Here is a 21743-nt window from a genome sequence, read left to right as displayed (position 1 = left end):
GTAAGGGAGAGAAGAATCAGGCCCATAATATTTACATTCATGAAAAGGTAGATTTTCAGTGGTATTTTGAAATACCATAGAATTGAAATGTTATTATCCAGAAACACTTGCTTATTATACTGATGTGTTACTGCTTTAAAGAAACTCATACTATTGAAAGGTTTGGTGGTGGTTTTTTAGAAGTTTTGTTTTACAACCACCCCCATAACTTCAATAAATGAAGCATGTCCACAAAGTAAATTAACCTGAGCTACCCTGGCAACACATAGTTAGTGCTGATGTTGAGTAATAAGATACTGTATTGCTATCACAATGATCTTATAACAAGGATTGATTGAGTAGAGTTAGTACTTACGCTTTGAACACAGATCTCCTTGGTAACCTTTGGAGCACTTACATTTATTTTTACCAGTACATTTACCTCCATTTCTACACGGCTGTTGGCATTTGCCTAGAAATAGGAAACATGAAAACAATGGCCTTAGTACTCCACTTATACAAAAATAATTACAGGGAGAGGGAGGAAGATAACTGTTTTAAAAACACACTTTGTGTTTGAAATATTCATTGGCTCATATTGTTAAAAAGTCTTGTGTGTACGCAGTAGATCCTGTAGGGGGGCACTTTCTTATGGGCATGGGAAGTCTAGTTTTCCAAAGATTTATATGCATGCTTAAGCAGCTTGAAAATTGGGCTAGAACTGGGCATGGCCTCTGAGTGTCTACACAGACTTTGGCTACACTCATAGCACTGGGATTTTGAAGAGGGAATTCAGTGTGCCCTCTATGAGTACTGCCCATTTCTCTGTACCATCCTAGGGCAGCTTCAGCATAGTGTCACTGTCATCATTTTTCAGCTAGCTGCAAGGAATATGACCTCAGGGTCCAGGCAGCTGAGCACAAATGGAAGAAAGAGGGGAGGGATGTTAGGGCTTTCCTTAACAACAGGATGCTCCAGAACTGAACAAATGTTGCAAGTATTTGCAGGAAATAAATAGGTTGGCTGGGCCTGTCACCTTACAGTCAGAACCCTGTGTGCTCTGTAGATGCTGTAGAATTTGCTGCAGGATCCATTCCATGCTGCAATTTACTGCTCCAGAAACCAAGCTTTCGTTTAAAAAATGGTTCTAGCTTTCATGGTTGTGAAGAAAAGCTTGAAAATGTGAACTGAATGTAACCAAGGCAGTGACATCTACCTGAGTCTGCAGACAGCCTGAAACTTGAGTTAAAATAGCCATGAAGACATGGCACCCTGACTTTTAACTTAGGCTTTAACACAAGCTGCTAACCCATCGGGCAGCCTGGGTTGCACTTGAGTTGTTAACCTAAGTTAAAAGCTGAGTTGCCATGTTTTCATTGCTATTTTAACCTAAATTAGCCAGCACGGGTTAGCTAATCCAAGTGAAGAACACACCCTTTTTTGCAGTGTAGACATACCTGCAGATTAACTGTGGGCTAAAATGTCTTCTTGGAATGGAACAAAAGCTAAATGCTATGTGCTGTGCTATGCACAGATCTGTTAGTGGAAGAGAAAGTAAGATTGGGAAATGGAAAAAGAACAGCTCAGCTGGTGCAAGGAGGAGAAGAAATAAAAAAGAAAATTACTACTCGCCCGTCTCAGACTGAAACAGTAATTAGAGACAATGTATAACTACAGTAAGAAGAAACCCGAAGGACTTGGAGAATGCTTGTTAGTATTGCAAATTACGGTTAGTACATTTCCCACGAGTTTTAGAGAGGGACTCAGCTATTAAAGGATCTCTCAAAATGTTTAAACAATATAAAGGGGGGGGGGACCCACTCTGCAATCCTCTGAAGATGGCTTTCTGCCTAATGCAAAGGTTTTCTTCCCCTGTTTATTCTGAAACCTCCATGACTGAATGTAGCTGGCTCTGGATCTAAGGAAATGGAATGAGATTTGTTTCTCCTCTGATGTTAGAAGCCTGGTCTAGCATTTCTTTTTAGTCTCCCACTGTTGCACTAGTACTGGTGCAGTGCAGTCAGCCTGGCAGCAGCCATCGGCATTTCAACAGCCATGGCCCTGATCCCAGAAAGACCTAGGCATGTGCATAACTCTACTTGCTCCTAACTGAAGTCAATGAATTTTCAAGTTAGTTCTTAACATGTTTTGATCCTTTTTTCTTTATATAGGAATTGATTTACTACCTGGATTTCCATCTAAGTCAATGGGACTACTCATGTGAGTAAACCTGCATGTGTACCTAAGTCTCTGCAGGAGTAGGGCCCATCTCACCTACACCTGCCCTGGGTAAGGTTAAATGACACTGTGGTTAAAAATTCCAGAGGCTGGTCTACACTAGAGTTGCTCTTGCGGCTACCAGTGGTCCAGATGCACTAATGATAGTGCACCAGAAGGAGATTAAGAGAAGGGCTAGTTTCATCACAACCTTAAAGGAGCAAGCAAGATACACTTTTAAAACAAAAAAAGGAATGAAGACTGAGGAGTGTCCTACTTGTGATTCGTCTTTCAGGTAGATCCAGATTTGGCAGGTGCCTTGCTATATAACTTGAATATTGTGCTTTTAGAAAGACCTATTTTTTTTTAAGATGTTGCCACAGCAATGACAGATTACATGAGATCTGATTTCCAGCCTACAAGCGGGAGGTTTTAGAATACAGAGGAATTTAGTTTCTTATACCATGTTAGTGTCGGTTTAAATGGAATAGCTTTATTTACACGTTCTATACTACGGCTCAGTATATGAATTACAAAATAAAACATAAGCCACTGACAAAAAGTATGAACTGCTCACACTTTGGGTCAAGCTTGGATTATATTCATGTGATAAATTCCATCAAGGTCAATCTTTTCTCAAATGAGGGAAGGAAGGAGAGAGTGCCAAGGTGTCACATTCAGACTTGATGTAAGCAGATGCAAATGCAGTGGAAATCAATGGAGTTGTACCTGCTTACACAGCTCTGAGTTTGGCCCATAAAATTAGAATGAGAGGAAAGACACTTATACCATAACAGTGTTGAAAGACCACTTGTTCATTTGGGTAACAATAATAAAACTTCATGCTTCCCACTGACTTTGATTTTAATGAGATAAAAGCTGCTAGAAAACAATCTGTACAGCATATAAAGATAGAAGAATGTTTTGTAGATTACCCCGCCTATCTACATGCGAATACTGTGCCAAATTTAAGTCTTAACACATTCTGATTCTTTTTTCATTGTATAGTAATTGACTTATTACTATCTTCTGTTACTGCACTGTTTGCTGGACCTTATTTCCATCTGTATATTGAGATGATGAGTTAAATTTCACGTCTGTTGGAGATCTACTGATTTGCTTGTCTGTCTATACTGATGTTAAGCATTCAAAGAAAAAAAATCTTACAAATATAAGGCCAAACTCTATTCCCCTAACTCATGTGCATAGTTCCAATGAAGTCATTGAGATTACCTGCATGAGTAAGGCAAGAAAGATGCAGCACTGAATGTTGTTAGAAGGATACAATGCAAAAAGTATAAGCTGTGTGTATGTTTTCAAAACCAAAACCCTGGCACTCCATCCCAGCATGGGTCGCTACTAAATTAATCTAATTTAACAGAGCTGTGAGAAAACTCTTATCTTAGGCTAAGCTAATGTTTGACAGCTGGTGTCCCAGTTTTGTCCCAGGCTAGCTGCTCTCCACCTGCACCTTTACACAGAACAGTTAAATTGACTAAAGACTGAAATATTTTGAACGGCTTTGATGCTAAACATCTGAAAACAGCAAGTCTATTGATGTTTGTGACAAGAAGTTTTCAAGCTGCCATGTGAATGTAACTTAATACTTTCAACTGAAGCTGACACCCCGTACAGTCCTATGTCCCTTTCCCCCAATACCAATTAATATTTCAAGCTCCATACTCTGCTTTTAGAATCTAGAGGCTCAGTTCTAATCTCACATGAAGGAGTGTAAATTGCTGTAGACCTGGCACATGCATATGGTGTTGACTGAGCGCTCATGTAACAAGAGTTGCTGCTAAACTCATGGATTTGTTTGAAAAAACAAACAAACAGAAAACGAGATGATCAAACAATGAATTGATACTCATCAGCTGTGAAGATCGCAAACACAGGCCTGGCTCACTCTTAGAGGGTTTGAGAACCCCAGCAGTTTGAGAACCCCAGCTGCCAGTCAGCACAGAAATGTGTCACTTGATCTTCCAGCTACTGTAACCGGAATAATCTTGGTTTAAGTGAAACAATGTAAAGCTGAGACTCACTAATTTCACAACGGTTTCCCTCGAGTCCTGAAGGACAAATGCATTTTCCTAGATAGAAGCAGGTTCCTCCATTAAAACAGGTTGTTGTGCAGTTAGCTGAAGGACATAAAACAAAAAATTAAATTATATGTCTAATGTAAAATTATTTCTACTCTAACCACTTTTTACCGATGAAGCACTTGTCTGAGAGGTTGGAGACCCCCGTTCAAATCCCTTATCATCATCAGGCAGAGTGGGAATTGAACCAGGGTGTCTCACATCAGAAGTGAGTATCCTAAACACTAGGCTAAGGATTATAACTGAGGTCATCTCTGTTTTGTGTAGAGGTAGATGTGCTCAGATCATGCCTGCCTGACAGGGCCCTGCAGGTGAGATAGGTGGGGAATGCTTAGGTAGTGCTTGGCATGAGAGAGGCATTTGGATGCCTGCCCAAAGCAGCAGTGCGTGCACTCAGTCGCAGAAACCTAGACACCTAGGGAACTTTTACAGCAAATGTTTAGATGTCTGGTGAGTCGGGGTGTCTACAGGGCTAGGAGGCAGCTGAGCAGCAGTTTGTGGATCACAGTGGTACCTAAATCTAGGGTTTAGGCATCTAAGAACCTTTGGGGATCTGGGCCAAACTCCTTTACTAAGGACTAAATACATACCAAGCCAAATGGATTCTGTAAGCACAAGGGACTATAATGGCATATCTATCTGCAGAATGTGGATCTAAAACGCTTCCTTTAAAACATGACTTTGTTACAAAGCTCATTGAAGACCTAATGAATTTACTAACTGAACATTTTGTATAGTTTTGTGTTCTTACACCTTCTGTGTAATGGACTATTCAGATACATTTCAGTAGGAAACTTTGTATTTTTTAAATATCCAGCATTTCTGGGACTGTGAACGTCATACTTCCTTTACTGTTTTTTATTGATACACTAACGTCATTATAACAAAAAATATTAAATGGAGTAAGTTACTTATTTTTTAATCTGTCTGGATGCAACAAGTTAATGCATCAACCTTTCATCTAAGAAAACCAAGGTCCAAATCCTTCACTTCCCTTCCCCCAAGTCACAAATGAAAATGAATTTGCTGGCCACTCCCATGGTCCTTCAGTGAGCCAACTAAGGAGGTAATGGTTGTGTACATTATATATTATTCATTTTGTGTACATGAGTGTTCAAAAGTGAATGTAAGCTGCACCTACCATCTGCTGGCTTATACATGTGTAATTTGCACTACAATGAAAGTCACGTCTGAGTTTTGGCCATGTTTGTTCGTATCTTAACATTAGCACGATCATGTGAAGAGGCCCAGGAATGAAGTAGCAGATATGTACTAGGCTGGATATAAAGTGCTGTAGTCATAAAATTCTGTTAATATTGTGATGTGGAGGATGTAGATAGACACAGAAAGTATCACAGGTGTACATATAAGGTCAGACAACATAAACAAATGTCTGAGGGGACACTAGCATACATAGTTCTCGTCAGGATCTCTGCAGCACTGTACCATACAGCCAAGAATACCTTATGACTAGGGTCCTACCAAATTTGCGGCCATGAAAAATGCATCACAGACCATGAAATCTGGTCTCCCCCCATAGAAATTGGTCTTTTGTGTACTTTTACCCATGGGGGTGGGTATAATAGGCCAGGGGAGGCTCTGCCTCTCCTGGCACTGCCATGGCTGCTGGACCACTAGTTGCAGGGTTTTGGGGGGGAAGTTTTTTTATTTATTATGCCCCAGGCAAGTTCCGGGTGGCTGAGGAGGTAGTAGGTGCTATTCAGAGTCTCAGTTTCATCAGTCATCTCCCTGGACTCCAGAGAGATGACTGATGAACCCAGCAAGCTGAGTAGCAACTACTGCCCCCTCAGCCACCCCAGAACCTGCACGGGGCAAATCAAAAGCTTCTTCTGGACCAGAGATGCTTTTCCTTGGGCAGCTTGGAGCCTGGGAGGGGAGGTGCAGTACGGCTGCAGCTCGTCCAAGACTCCTCTGGGCAGCGGGAAGGGGGGCTCGGGGCTTTGGGTGGCCCAGGGCTCCAGCCGTTGGGGGGGGGGGCGTTTGTGGGTGGAAGGGGCAGAGCTGGGGTTAGGCTCCCCAAAGGAGGGCGCCACATGCCGCCCATGCTTTTACCCTATACTACACAGATTTTATGGGGGAGACCACTGTTTCTCAAATTGGGGGTCCTGACCCAAAAGGGAGTTGTGAGGGGGCAGTCACAAGGTTATTTTAGGGGGGTTGCGGTATTGCTGCCCTTATCTGCGCTGCCTTCAGAGCTGGGCGGCTGGAGAGCAGCAGCTGATGGCCGGGCACCCAGCTCTGAAGGCAGCGCCCTGCCAGCAGCAGCGCAGAAGTAAAGGTGGCAATACCACACCATGTCACCCTTACTTCTGCACTGCTGCCTTCTGAGCTGGGTGGCCGGAGAGTGGCGGCTGCTGACTGAGGGCCCAGCTCTGCAGTCAGCAGCACAGAAGTAAGGGTGGCAATACCATACCAGGCCATCCTTACTTCTGCGCTGCTGCTGGAGGTGGCTCTGCCTTCAGAGCTGGGCTCCCGGCCAGCGGCCGCCGCCCTCCAGCTGCCCAGCTCTGTAGCAGCAGTGCAGAAGTAAGGGTAGCAGTACCACAACCCTGCTACAATAACCTTGCGACACCACCGCCCCCCAACTCCTTTTTGGGTCAGGATCCCTACAATTACAACACCGTGACATTTCAGATTTAAATAGCTGAAATCTTGACATTTATGATTTTTAAAATCCTGTGGCCATGAAACTGACCAAAATGAACCATGGGACAGGGAGCATAAAGGTAGCAGCAGCTGGTGGATTACAATTCAACTGCTTTTTATTCTATACTGTTACCTTTATCACAGTTGACGCCATAGAATCCAGGAGGGCAGATGCACAAATCAGGTGTGACACAGAGACCACCATTCATGCAGCGGGATGCACACAGAGCTAATTTGATGAGAGTGAAAGAGAACAAAATGCTGGCATGAGGGAGAGATGACCACGCCAAAATTTGCGACAGGATTTTATATAACAAATATTTTAAAAAATCAGTAATAAGCACGAATAGTAGTTTTCAAACAACACTTTTCCTCCTTCTGCTGAGTATAACAAGTCAGCTTTGCAACATAAAATAGCTAATGCGGAAAGATGTTTCATAATTATGCTTATAGATTATAGTGGTTGAAATAACACTACAAGAAATTGAAGATGGACTTTAGTGTTCGTCTTACTTAATCTGAACACTGAGAGCAAAAATTGTCCCTTATCCCGATTATTCCCAAACTGAGGACTGAAAATAGCCAATTTGGACTCACTGAAATATTTCAGTTGTGTGGGTATGGAATTGGTCAGGGGTTCAGTTCTTTGTACCTATGGATCTTGGGACATCTGTCAAGGCCAGGGCCATCGGTACAGCAGTCCTGTGCCTCCACGTTGCCTTGAAGCTCCCACAGCAGCTTGGCTTTTTCAGGTGGTGTGCTCTCATACAGCCTCCCCAGCTACTGTTGCTACCCCACCCAGCCCTTGAGGAGGAATGTCAGGGAGCAGAGTTTTACTTCATGGTTGGCCAGTATTAACTTACCCAGGGAATGCCTGCAAGGCTGAGTGAGAGATGTCTTGTGACTGGCTTCTGCCCTCTACTGAGACTCTACAGAGCACCCATGCAAGGGCCTTCCCCAGGGTTGGGAAGAAGGAGGAAGCATGTACAAGAGCTAGTGTACTCATCATCTAATCCACAGTCCCATCCCTCTCACTGCCCAAATGAGCTATTATTGGCTCCCCTTCACTTATGGAAAGAGAAGGGAGAATCTACCCAAAAACATTTTCCCTCTCCATTGTCAGTCTGCTTGAGACACAGCTGTGGCATCCTAATTAGATACTAACTTCAGATAACAAATGCAAAACAACAAGAACACTATTCTTGATTTTCCAGCTAGTCTTCATTAGCAGAAGAATTCCATTTAATCTCTTGCCAGACGGATTGTTTGTGATTAAGTGTCTCTTAATTGTTGGTCAATTTCATGTTTAATATATCCTTTAGAGAGCAGATATTTTTCTTTAGAAGTTGGCATTTTCATTAAGCAATTCATGTTTTCATTAGCTCTGGGGTCATAAACGATAATTTTCTTGTGTTTGGATTTAATATTTTACAGATATCTAGCAACATGAGAGAGCCTCAAGGAAAGGCCATTTACGCTATTGAGAGAGAGAGAGATTTCAGTGCGGTGACTGCTCTTTTTCAGAAGGACTGTAGTAAAGAAAACAACTGAGGGTATTTTTAAAGTTACCTTTCTCACAATGAGGCCCATAAAATCCATCTGGACATTCACAGACATGCCTTTCATTGCAAAAACCTCCATTTCTGCACCTGCCTGGACATTCAGCTTCATGAAAAACAAGAACATTGTTAATCAGATATTACATACTTCAGTTAGCACTCCACTTTCAACAGCATCGATACAGTCTATTGACAGAAGTGCAAAAATAACTGGATAGCAACTTTTATTGAGGTGAGTATCAAGATTTAACGAACAGAGCCGTAAATGCTGACTGAGATGGAAGCTCAGGTAAAAATCACTCTCTTTGTTAATCTACAAATACAGGTTGCATCATATGATCGACTGCACTCTTGAAAGTACCTGTGATAGTGTTCTGCCACTCTGTGCTGGTCAACAGACTAATGAATAATGTGGCCTGTCTGCAAAACCCACTATCTTAAACTGCCTGGAATAGGTAGCCAATACAGATCCTGGAGCACTGGTGTCATGCTCCTAGTTAGATATACTGTTTACCTAGCAGACTCATCTTCAGTTTTTTGGCTTGATTTAAGGTGTGACCCGAGGCAGAGTGCATTACATTACTCTACTGTTGGATGTGTACGAACTGAAAGACTCAATCTCCACACTGCGCAAAGATGAAGGGGAGGACGCATTCCTGCCCACTGATCCCATATCATCATTCAACCGTTAGTCACATCCCAAATCTCTACCCAACAGTGACTAAGGCATTTGACAACAGTGGAAGAGAAACATATCTGGGCATCATCAGCATTCTAAAAAACATGACAGCCCATGCCTCTTCACTATCAACTGCCCCATATCCACATTGAACAAGAGGTGGGAGAAATTGGAACCCTATGGAACCCCTCCCCCGAAATGAACCCTCAGGGCAAAAGAGCAATTGGTCCAAAACACCTGCTGAGATCTCTCAGACAAAAACAAAGGTACTGAGTGGCAGCCATGTCTACTTCCACTGGAGCAAGCCAATAGCACCTCATGAGCAGTGGTACCAAAATCAGCATCTAGCTCTAACAGTATCTGTCTGGTCATCTACTATTCATCCATCACCAGGAGGGAATTATCTACCAACCTCTTTGCCAAACCTTGTTCTGTAACCAAAATGGCAAAGTTCAAAGAGCTCTGAGGTAGACAGATAATCTGAGAATCGCCTCGCCACAATATTTTAAATCAAGATTAGAAGATGAGCTTCTTGACAGTAATTGGCTAGATTGTTCGTATCAAGTGAATTGTTTGTGTGTAATAATCATAAAACAGCTTCCTTAATTGACAATGTCTGTCAACAATGGCCCCAATTCTTCTCTATTTTTGTCTTTACCAGAAAGTGGTACAATGCATCAGGCTGATGCTGGAAAGATGTACCACCAACCATTGATGCAATCCAACTCCTGCATGGAATTAAGTTGAGTCCAAAGTTTAAATATTTGCAGTGTTTACAGATAATATTTTTCTTTTGCTGCAAACTGTAGAATGTAGAATGTTTGTAAATTTAGATGCGCCAGCTTGCATGGGGCAATTCTGCAGGCCACAGATATTACAAACTGTAATTCACACTAATTCTCCCACCCACAATTTTAGTCAGTTGGTATGTGTAATCATCTGAAAGTATACAGATTAACTCTTAAACAAATTTCTCTACAGAAATCATAAGAGATGGCTAAACAGAACTACAAGCAAATATGGCAAGCTGTCATGATTATTAATCATTTTCTGCCTTGGGTTACATCTCTACAATCCCTTTGAAGTCAATAGGGTACCATGGGTAAACCTGAGAATAGAGACAATGGAACAAATTCTGCTTCGAAAGGCTCTGTATGTTGTGCAGAAGTGAAGTTCTGGACCACCAGACAAAAGCAAGTGAACTGGAACTGGAGAAGAAGAAAAGGTAAAGACTGAGATTCACTTATATAAGCTGCAAATATAGGAAGCAAAATGTATTGCTATAAACGTAAAGCTATCTGAAGCAGTAGTAATAAACATAAAGACATTTTGTTTTAGTTTGTTCCAGTGCTGTACTCTAGGATCCTTTCTGGAAATGTACTTCCCTTTGTGCCCAAATGCAGAGCTGCTATTCATTACAGAAAATGCGTGCTTAAATAAATGCCATTTCAAATAGAAAAATGGAAAAATATTATTTTTTGTGTGACCATCTCTTAGCCACTACAAAGCCTCCCCTTACCACAAAATTGCTCCCTGGCTTTTCCTACTTCCTCTAGCCATGGGCTGGCCAGGAATAGCTGAAAACCATGATCGAGGGCCAGGCAACAGGGAATATGAGCCTCATGGCTGCATGACAAGCTTCATTGTTTCCTCTTTTCTTTCCATGGAGGACTTTAAAAACACAACCAAACCAAAAAACTTTTCTGAACCAACCTACCAGGGAGAACATCTCCATCTCTCCCTACAGCCGTCACAAAATGCTGCTATGTCCTTAAATTAAGCACAAAAATGAGAGGCTCACCCTCAGATCACTGCATATGGGCTGAAAGACACTGGCATGATAGAACTCCTCTCTTGCATGCCCCTGGAGTTTGGAGACTTGCCCCTGCAATGTGCCCTTCTCCCATAGGCTCAGTGAGTGAAGGACCAAAATGATCATTCAACCTCAATCCACTGGGCCAACCTAAAGCTAAAACTGCATCTCTGCAAATTGATGGCGATAATAGTAAATGGTAGCACATAAAATATGGCTTGGATGAAAGCTGGATGGGCTAGAGAGAGTTCCAAACTCATAGAAAGAAGTATTTCCCCAAAATACATATAGGTTGGAGCCTTACAGTCTCTATCAGGCAGGTCACTACTACACTTCATCCAAACTTTATTAAAAACTTAATAGCTTTAAGTAGAAATAAAAATTAAAAGTTCTAAAATGCTTCTGAACACTGCTGTATTTGCATCAAACACAGACACTGCTCTGTGTGTGTGTGTATATAAGACTTGCATTTTAAATCCCATTAAGCTTCCCATCTTCCTCTCTGCCTATTTCTTGCCCATCCCCACCCCCATTTTCTCTCAGCTAATTGGCAGAAGTGAGGCTTCAAAGGAGAAGGCCACCTCTTCTCTGCTGTTAAGCAATTGTGGGGTTTCAAAGAATAAACAGCTTTTGCTCCTGCTGCTTGTTCTTTGAAGCCCTGCCATTGCCAATTAGTTAGGAGAAAAGGGGGTGGGGAAGTAAATGGGAGACAAGGAAAGAAGACGTAAGGGAGTTAATAACAATCTCACTCGCTGTATACAAACTGTGTCGTGTTAATTTGATACAACTTCAGACAATATCTGATAACTGCACAATCTTGGAAGCTAATCTTTTAAACGTTTTCTGTAGCCTCAAAATTTGTGTCAAAAACACTCTCCAAAAAAACTATTAACTTTGGGTTAATGTTTCATAAGTGTATTTACATTGTTTCCACCCCAAATAAATGACTTCTAAGGGTGATACACTCCTGGGTGCCCTGTTGTCAGCCAATATAACTTTTGATTACATTTTCGTCAGTACACCCCAGGCGTGTGTATATTGGCTGATAAGCAAAAACCTTGAACTCAGAAAGGGCTCAATTCTGCCTCCCTTAGTCACAAAGTAGTATTTTAATATGCAAATGACCCTACTGAAATGAAATGTTTGACCTCCATAGTAAGGTACTTACTCAATATGAGTAAGGTACTTACTCAATATGAGTAAGAGTGGGAGAATTTGCACAGCAGTGATGTCCATTCAAATATCTCTGTGTACTTTACAAATATTAACTAAGCCTCATGGCACCGCTGTGATGTAGGTGAGTTGTGTTATATCCATTTTATAGACAGCTGTACTGAGAAACAGAGAGGTGACAGACAACATTTTCCAAAGTGGTCACTGACTTTGGCTATGTCAACTTTTGGATGCCCAGTTTGGGATTTCCAGAGGTTTGAGCAACTGCAGTTCTCACTGACTTCAAATGGAGTTGAAGGTACTCAGCACTTCTGAAAATGAGGCCCAAGTTGGAGACCCAAAAATCAGGGTACCCCAACTTAGCAGCCACTTTTGAAAACATTAGCCTATCTATATCAGTGGTCTGTGGAGAGCAGGTTGGTGACATGGTGCTAATTCTCCTTGTTTCCACCTGGTGAATCACATTAATAAGAAACTTAAAACTTTACTAATATTTGTTTCCCCTGGGAGCCATTTCTATAGTCACACAGAGATGCTGTGTGATTATGAATGGGAAGAGATGTGTCATCAAGACGATCTTTCTTGTGAGATGTAGTTCAAACTATGAAAAAAGTTTAAGAACTCTTTGGCCTAAACTGCCAGCAAATCCATGGCAGAGCCAGAACAACAACCTATGAATGGTGACTCTCGCTTCAATCTGTGTAACCCCAATATTGCTGTTATGTGTGTCTGTATTGGAAATGAGACTTGAGCAATTTAACCAACACAGACTAATGCTGTCAGATCACCATGGCTTACCTTGCTGACATGTTTTAAAGAAGATGGCATTTTGGGGTGTTTGGAGAATTACATTGCCTTCTGAATTCATTATGATCACAGTAACTTCAAACGCCGCTACTCCATCTTGTTTTCCAAGGCATGGAAATCCAACCTGAACGACTAAAAAGAAAAAAAATATATAAATATTTAAACCTTAATATATTGTAACCCCACGATAGTCTTCAAACCATGATTTGAGGACTCCAGTAACTCAGCCAGAGGTTAGGGGTTTATTACAGGAGTGGGTGGGTGAGATTCTGTGGCCCGCAGTGTGCAGAAAGGCAGACTAGATGATCCCAATGGTCCCCTGTGGCCTTAAAGTCTATGAGTCTAAGACATTACATCTCTCTGATATCTGTTATTTGTGAAAACTAGCAGGTACAGACTATGTTGATAACACTCAGACAAAACCACTTCTACTTGTACTCCAAAGTAGTTAGTCTTGTAAAGCAGACTAGGGGTAACATTTTCAACAGTACCTAACTGACTTCTGTGCCTAACTTACTCTCATTTTTCAGAAGTGACGTAGGCACAGATTCTCAGAAGTATTTAGGTTCCTAATTCCCATTAATTTAAATGGGAGTTAAGTGCCTAAATACCTAGGGCCATGTCTACATTGAAACTGGGATCAAGTCTCCCAGCCCAGGTAGACAGACTCGCACTAGCAGGGCTTGAAATAGTGCCCTAAAAATAGCCATGTGAACATTACAACTCTTGGCACCTGAGCTCAGAACCAGGGGGTTAGGAGAGTTTGAGAATCCGAACTGCTGCCCAAGCTGCAACCTCCACAGTGCTATTTTTAGTGGGCTAGCTCTAGTCCCACTGGTGCGAGTCTGTCTCCATGAGCTGGGAGACTCACTCTCAGCTGCAGTGTAGATGTGCCCTAAGACCTATTGAGACTCAGGCTCCTAAGTAACTTTTTAAAATGGGATTTACTCCCTTTTGAAAATTTTATCCTAGATATAGTCTGTTCTTATGGACACTGCCATTGATATTTAAATAAATAATATTTAAATAACTGTCTTTAATAAAAGCTTGTTATGTGAAGTGATGGAAGGATAGCACACTTAGTAAATAAGATAACCAATGAAAATATTTTAAAGACTAGAGAGACACCACTTTGACAGAACTCCTTGAGTGTCCTAAATGTGATGGATAGTTGGAGATTTTCACACTCTTCTTGGAGGGCCAACATTTTTGAACTACAAAGAGTCTAAGTAAGTAATTAAAGGCAGTAAATCTGCAGTATTTTAATGAGGAGGAAGGCCTGGTATCCCAGAGCCTTGGAATGAAGTTATGCGATTGTCACAACTGATCTTAAATAATCTTCAGATGAATCGATTATCTCCTCTCTTCATGATTGGCTCCTCCTTGCTCCTTTATAAATTGGATACAGCTATCTGTGATTATTCACTCATTTCCCCTAAATTTGGTCTGAGACTTCAGAGCAAAATATTGAGCTAATAGCTTTGTATTTTGTTTGTTTTAAATTGGTTGCCATAAACATTTTTTTGTAAATAATAGGTGGGCAATTTTTGTTGTTTGTTGTGTTACTTCTATATACCATAAAGAGTCTCAAATGCAAGTTGTGTATATAATATAAAAATACACACAGTTTATTACTAAAACTTATTCTGCATCTGACAGATCTACCATAGCTGAGGGACTGTTAACATTTTCATTATACAATCTGTTTTTACTTTTATATTGACCTCTTTAAAAGACTATTTAAAAAAACAGATAGCCCTGCAGTAAGTGGAAAACTCATGCTGTGGATTAAAAACAGTTTAACTGCAGTGAATAATTTAAATATTAGTGAACATTTGCTTCTCTCAGTGCAAAGTGTAGTAAATAATGCAGTGCTCAAGAGAATGGTATTAGGAAAAATGTCATTTAATGTTTTATCTTAAGTAATAGCTTAGAGAAAAGTAGAGGTGAAATTTGGTGATGCCACTATGGGCCAAAGCTTGGATCCATTATTAATGACAAATCTCCTGTTGAGTTGAATGGAATCAAGATTTGATCCTAAATTACTTCAGCCTGTGGATTTAAATAAATAGATTCATAGAGTTTAATGCCAGAAGGTAGCATTGGACTATCTAGCCTGACCTCCCGTTTATCACAGAACATTAAATTTCACCCAGTTACTGCCTGTTAAGTGGTTTGATTAAGGCATAACTTCTGTTTGGCTAAAGCATATCTTCCAGAAAGGCTCCAGTTTTACTTGAAGGTATCAAGAGATGGAAAATCCACCTTTTCCCTTGGTAGTTTGTTCCTATAGCTAACTACCCTCACTGTAAAAATCTTTCCCTAGTTCCTAATATGAATGTCTGGCTTCAGCTTGAAGCCATTAGTTCTTGTTATGACTTTCTCTGCTAGTTTAAAGAGCCCTTTAGAACCCGGTATTATCTCTCTGTGACGATACTTATGCAATGTAATCAGGTCACCTCTCAATCTTCTTGTTGATAAACTAAAGAAATGGAACTCTTTAAGTCTCTCACTGTGAGGCATTTTCTCCAACCCTTGATTCATTTTATTTCGTGAGACTGTGTGTAATGATGCCAACATCTTAGGAGCCGAATGTGTAGTAGCCATGAGATTTTGGGCTGGGATTTTCAAAACAGCCTAAGGGAGTTAGACCCCAACTTCTTTGAATTTCAATGAGATTTGGGCAGCTAATTCCCTTACACTCCTTTGGAAATCTTGGCCTCAATTGATTTCAACAAGAATCATCTTGCTAAACCCCCACTCTGTTTGGCTGAAGTAGCAGCTAATCTTCACCTACCTTACTTCCTTCTCACCTGCCTCCCTCTGCTCTGCTATTTCTCTCTGCTCTTCCCCCCTCTCTTGTGCCTACTAAGATTGAGAGGCACCAGAGAGAAATCAGCCTATCTTTAGTGCCCTTTTCTGCTTCTCCCTCTTAACATAATCTACTACAATCCTTTTTGGCTGAATTGCTGTAAAAATTTTACTTTAAAAATATTATTAAAATTTGGCTTTTAATAATAATTTCATTGTTTGTTGACACACACAGCTACAGAAAACTGATTCAGTGACACCTAATTTGCCCACATTATATCAGATTTGTAGAAGTAATTCACAATACACACAACAGACATATAAATTAGCAAATTAAGAGCAGACAACTGAACATTACTTTATAGGATGCATTTATTTAGCCAGGGCTTAGCTAATTTAGATCTGCTTGCAAACTTCATTTAAAAAACCCTTCATACTAGCAGCTCACTGTTAATTACTGTACATGCTGCCAAACTGATTAGTAATCACTGTTAAATATCACATGCATTGTAGCACCAAGCATGACTTAACTATGGCTTACTATACAGTGCATATACTAAGTACAATTATGTGTCTGCACATGCTCACCATATATAAACACGGTTTACAGGTCCATATTAGTCTTGGAACTCACTTATCCGAACTACAAATAAGTTAAAATCATGTTCATATTAGTGAGACCTCCAATCATGATAGTTACTAGTGCTCTTTATTGAACTATGAAAGTTCATCCCTGGTAACCTTACAACAGTGCAGCATAGCTCTTCATGAAGATAGTCAGAGCTGATCATTTGATTCAGCCTTTCAAAATGTTTAAGAATCAGTGAGGCAACCCAGTTTATGTATCAATGATGCAGACTGGCAGAGCCTTCTGCATATTTCACCTCATTTTTAATGTAAAACTGTTTATTATACAAAGTAATTTTACAGAAACAGCCCTGCAGTTTGTACTTTATTGGTACTTTTGAGATGATAGAAGGCAAACACTTTAATAATCATTAAAGATCAGGAGCTTTTGTGTTATCAGACAATTTGATAAACTGATACAAAGGGTGCTCAGTATAAGCACAAAAATGCATGTCACAGATACATACAAATCAAAAATTACCTTCATGTTTAATAAGAACATGGCACCACTTATGCTTATTTTGCACCTTTTTATATCAGTTTCTTTACTTATGTGTGTGTTAAACTTGGGTGTAATCTCTTTGTTTTACAAGTGATTATACTGCAGTAATTATGGTACAGTAGGTTACAACACTCTGCTGTTCATCAAAATATAGTTTTCAATGTAGCTCACTCAATACATAGCACATGCTGATATGAGTTACTTATGTTACATTCCAGACGCCATGGAAAGGCCATATTGCTGTCAACATGACATCACTTTAACACCACTATCGTTTTCAAAATACTGTAAACTGAAGATTAACTACAAATATTCTAAATGTATACTACAAAAAATAGCCAGAACCAGTCAAAGGCATTTTGCTGCCCTATGTAAACTTCAGTGTGTGCCTTACGTCCTGCCATAAACTCTCAGGCCATTCTCTCTCACTTGGCTCCATTTCTTACTATGCCCCTGCCATGATGAGGCCTTCCCTCTCCCCATTTCTTTCCCTCCTTTTTCTGAGATCTGTCTCCCTCTCACCAATTCCCTTCTCCCTTTCTCTGCTCCACTTAGCACTCTCTGCTGTTGGGAGATGTCAAAGTTCTGCTCCTTTAAACAGGCAGCTACTTAGTCCCAGATCCTCAAAGGTATTTAGGCACCTAACTCCCAGTGAAATGAAAGTACCGCCAGTCATAATAATGTTGTTTTAACCAAGAAAAAGCTGTGTTTTATCCAGAAGTAAAATCTTAAATTACCCAAGAGTGTTATCAGTTTTAAAAATATTTTTTTAAATGTGCATTAATGATTTTGCTTAGTTTCTCTTCTTCTTTCCCCAGAAAGGCATTGGTTTATCCCAAAGCTCTGCTTCATATGTTTCCCGTATTTGTTTCTTTAGGCTCTGCCTTTTCCATGCATTGAAAAATAGACTTTGGGCTAATCTTTCAGAGGTCCTTGAACACTTTTTGGACCATCACTGATGTATGGTCCAATTATGTTAGTTGCCTAATAGTAACTTCAATGAATAGGGCGATAAAGGATATCATTGTGGGCAAGATTGTGGCATGGTCTAGCTACAGTTTTTGTACTACTATAGCTATGTTGGTGAGGGTTGTGATTTTTTTTAACTGAATAGTTGTATCAGTGCAACCCATATTGTGAATGCAGTTATACCGGTACGAAGGTGCTTACATCAGTTTAGCCTGAATTTACTATACTGGCAAAACTATGTCCACGCTAAGAGGACTGTAAAGCTTTAACTATACCAGTATAGTTAAACAGCACAACTTTTTTGTGTAGACAGTCCACCGTGGGTGGATGCTACTTGCTACATCAAAGTAAAAACTTTCAGTGCCAGCCTCCACTAAGATTTTACGTTGAGATTGCCATCTTGAGGTTAGCTATCTCAATTTAAAAACACAATTATTTTTTGCAGTGAAGACATAGTGTGAGCAGTACCTTATTCCAAAAGTATTCCTATTGATTTCAATGATACTATCATTGGGTGAGGTACTACTCAGCATGAGTAAGGATATCAGAATCTGACTCTAGGTGGTCAAGTCTGGCATATACTTGCTGGGGATAGGGAAAAAAAGGTGTAATCTCTTTGGTCTGCAGACTAGAAAAAGAGGTGAAGTTAGATTGGGGTTACCGAAGAAATATTAACTTCATACAATTTAACAGCACTGCAGTACGCAAGTGAAGTCAGTCAACTATAGGATGATAGGCTGACTTATCTCAATAACACTGCCCACTTACTGGAAGGCTCTTCCAGTTTTGCTGGTGTTTTAAGATGCACCTTATCCTACAAGAACTTTGGAATATCATGTTTGTTTCATGTACCTCTGCACAGAGTAGGTTGACCAGACAGCAAATTTGAAAAATCGAGATGGGGGTGGGGGTAATAGGAGCCTATATAAAAAAAAGACCCAAAAATCAGGCCTGTCCCTATAAAATTGGGACATCTGGTCACCCTAGCACAGACACAAGGAATCTAATTTACCACTAGAGCTGGTAATTATTTTCAATCTAAAAGAATTGATCAAAGAATGCACTTTTCCAATCTTAAAATTTAATTGATTTTTTTTTATTTTTATCTTTTATTAATATTGAATTGACAACACCATCAAAATGTTTCCTTTATTGCCTTTCACTTTCAAAATAGGCAAATTAAAACCTTTTTTTTTTTTTTTTATAATTTTAACTTTTTTTTTTACAAAAATTCCACAATGTGACTAAGTTGAAAAAAGGGGGAAATCCCTGTTTTCTCCTCCATTTTCCCGTTTCTTTGACTTTTTTTGTTTTTTGCTACTGTATAAGTTATAATTGGTCATCTTAGTCCTTTAGTGAGTTAAACAAAACCAAAATTAAAAATAATTTTTGAAAATTAAAAAGCAAAAATTCTGCTCAATTTTTATAATCATGAAAATTTTTGAAAAACAAAGTCAGTCTGTTTTAATGTTTTTGTCTACTGTACACTCACTTTGCACAGATCTAAAATGACCATATGAAGTAAAATGCAGTAAAATTAGTTCCGATATGCACTTATAATGTCCACATACTTTAAGCATTGACTATTATTTCACTACTACTACTATTACCCAGATGTTGTCAACTAAGAGGAAATAATAATGCCTTCATAAAAATTTTGAACTGCAGTAATGCTTCATATAAATGAATTTTATGTATCAAACTTTGGACCAACTCCTGCTAGCCTACTTCCATGAATAGGAGTAACAAGATTTGGCTCAAAGAAGAAAAATAACTAAAAGGGGCTGTTCATTAGATTTTTAGTAATGTAGTAAGGTAAAGTGATTTCATATTATTTACATGGAACAAGTGTTCAGCATTATAACAAACATTTCCTTGATGCTAAAATTTACAGTACAATTTATGATATGGTATTTACCCTTTTAACAACTTGCTTTAGAATGTATTGTTTTCCAGAAACATTATATTTATAACATGAACAACACAAACCTGATGCTTTGTGAGGAACTGTTCCAAGTAGGGGGATATTTATGGTTGGATCAGCCATTATGCCTTTATCCAGTGAGCGCAAGGACAGGAACTCATAAAAGTACTCAGCCTACAACAAAATGCATTGAAAGTAAATGTTTGTTAATTGCAGTCACTGGAGCAACTATTCAGCATATAGTCCAAAGTGGAACAACAGCACACTTTCAACTTTCACACCATATTTTTTTTTTAAAAAAATGTGTCTTTGTTTAAACATAATATTCAACGGGACAAATATTCATCTGAAAATTGGCATAGGACAAACCTTTAAGCTTGAGGCAGCCCAATCGCAAGGAAAGTTGCATACTTCCTTTTGCTGCACTTTGAAAGGAAGTGAATAAATATCCTAGTGGGGCTAATCTACATTCTGCAGGCAAAGCCGATATAGCTATAGCGGCATATCTATATTGGAAGAGCTCCCTAGTTCAGACTCAGCGTACGCTGACAGAATTCTTACTGCGTCTACACTGGCGCTTTGGCTGGCATAGCTATGTCTGCTAGGGGGTGTGGTTTTCTCACACACATTTCATAGTTATGCTGACAACATTTTACAGGGTAGACCTGGCCATGGTAATCACATTTTACATAACTAGCACCTTTCATTCCAAGGGATCACAAAGTGCTGTACAAACGATGGGCTAATTCTTGAAGTCCTTTCTCAGGAAAAACTCGGACTGAAGTCCTGATACAGCCACTTAGCTCCACTGCGGCAGCACAAAGAGGCCATAAAGCTGCCCTAATTGGACAGCTGGGGATTCCCCCACAAAGCTGGATTTACACCATATTCTACTGGCCTCCACAGTAGAGAGGGTGTGTTGTGGGTGTGCCCAGTAGGAGCTGGCCTGGATGGAGTACTGCTCTGCACTGCTGTCCATGCCACCTTAATTCACGCTCTTGTGCATATGCATTATGATGGTGTTTTTAATTATATGATCACATACTATTCTCTCTACAGGACACCTGCCTCATTCAGTGAATGGGCAGTCATTCAATATTTATTTATATCTTCCTCATTCAATGTGTGACCCCAACCTTATTTACCGTACACCATTCAAGCCCTACACTGAACACAGAATTAGTAATTTCCTCCTGGGTGTTTCAGTGGTGCCCTCACCACAGTATGTGAGTGCATCAAACATTAATGAATTTATTTTCATACACCATCCCTGTTTCGCAGCTAGGGAACTGAGGCACAGAGCGATTAAAGCAAAGGTGTCAAAAGTGCCCACTCATTTTGGGTGCCTAATTTGTGAGGCCTAAAACCTGATTTTTCAAAGTAGATAACATGATATAGTGCTCTACATGTTCAAAACACAGCTTCCATTGACTTCAGTGGCACCTGTGAATGCTCAGTCACTCTGCAACTCTTGCCCCCAGAAAATGGGCATCCAGAAAATCCCAGCACCACACAAGAACTCTGGGCCAATTAATGGGAATTAGATGCCTAACCTGTTTAGATGCTTTTGAATATCCAGATACCCACCTATTTGCATCTTTAGGCACCTAGGCAGGGATCTACAAAGGTACTTAGGGACCTAAGTCCCCTTTTTAGGCACCATTGATTCACAAAACTTCTGCTTGGCTGCCAGTGAAGCCTGTAGGTGCCTATACTTCCTTGGCACCCAAGTTTTGTAGGAAGAGCTCCCTGGGCGCCTACATATCTGCCTCTGGGCACACACATTATTGCCTCTCTCCAGGTGTCTGGACACCTGTCTCCCACATAAGCCTCAGTGCAATTCATGAACTGGAGGAAGATAGGCATTCTTCTGCCTAACTTGCCTGCAGGACCCAATCGGGTAGGCATGCTTAGAGG

General features: G+C 40.2%; 1 protein-coding gene across 2 annotated transcripts in view; it reads right to left on the bottom strand.

Moving 5' to 3' along the window:
- The window catches only part of WIF1 (WNT inhibitory factor 1), a 54942-nt gene that overhangs the window by 4404 nt on the left and 28795 nt on the right, over nt 1-21743 (bottom strand). Inside the window, exons 3-8 of one of the 2 annotated variants that reach the window (XM_073331494.1) lie at nt 19892-20000; nt 12985-13125; nt 8532-8627; nt 7096-7191; nt 4239-4334; nt 356-451 (exon numbers count right to left, since the gene is read on the bottom strand). In XM_073331494.1, the coding sequence (XP_073187595.1) occupies nt 356-451; nt 4239-4334; nt 7096-7191; nt 8532-8627; nt 12985-13125; nt 19892-20000 (634 nt within the window). The remainder of the gene's footprint in view (nt 1-355; nt 452-4238; nt 4335-7095; nt 7192-8531; nt 8628-12984; nt 13126-19891; nt 20001-21743) is intronic. The other variant, XM_073331486.1, reaches the window with a different exon arrangement.

This window comes from Lepidochelys kempii, chromosome 1 (assembly GCF_965140265.1).
Source record: "Lepidochelys kempii isolate rLepKem1 chromosome 1, rLepKem1.hap2, whole genome shotgun sequence".
NCBI lineage: Eukaryota > Metazoa > Chordata > Testudines > Cheloniidae > Lepidochelys > Lepidochelys kempii.
This window is presented reverse-complemented; position numbering and strand designations above follow the sequence as displayed.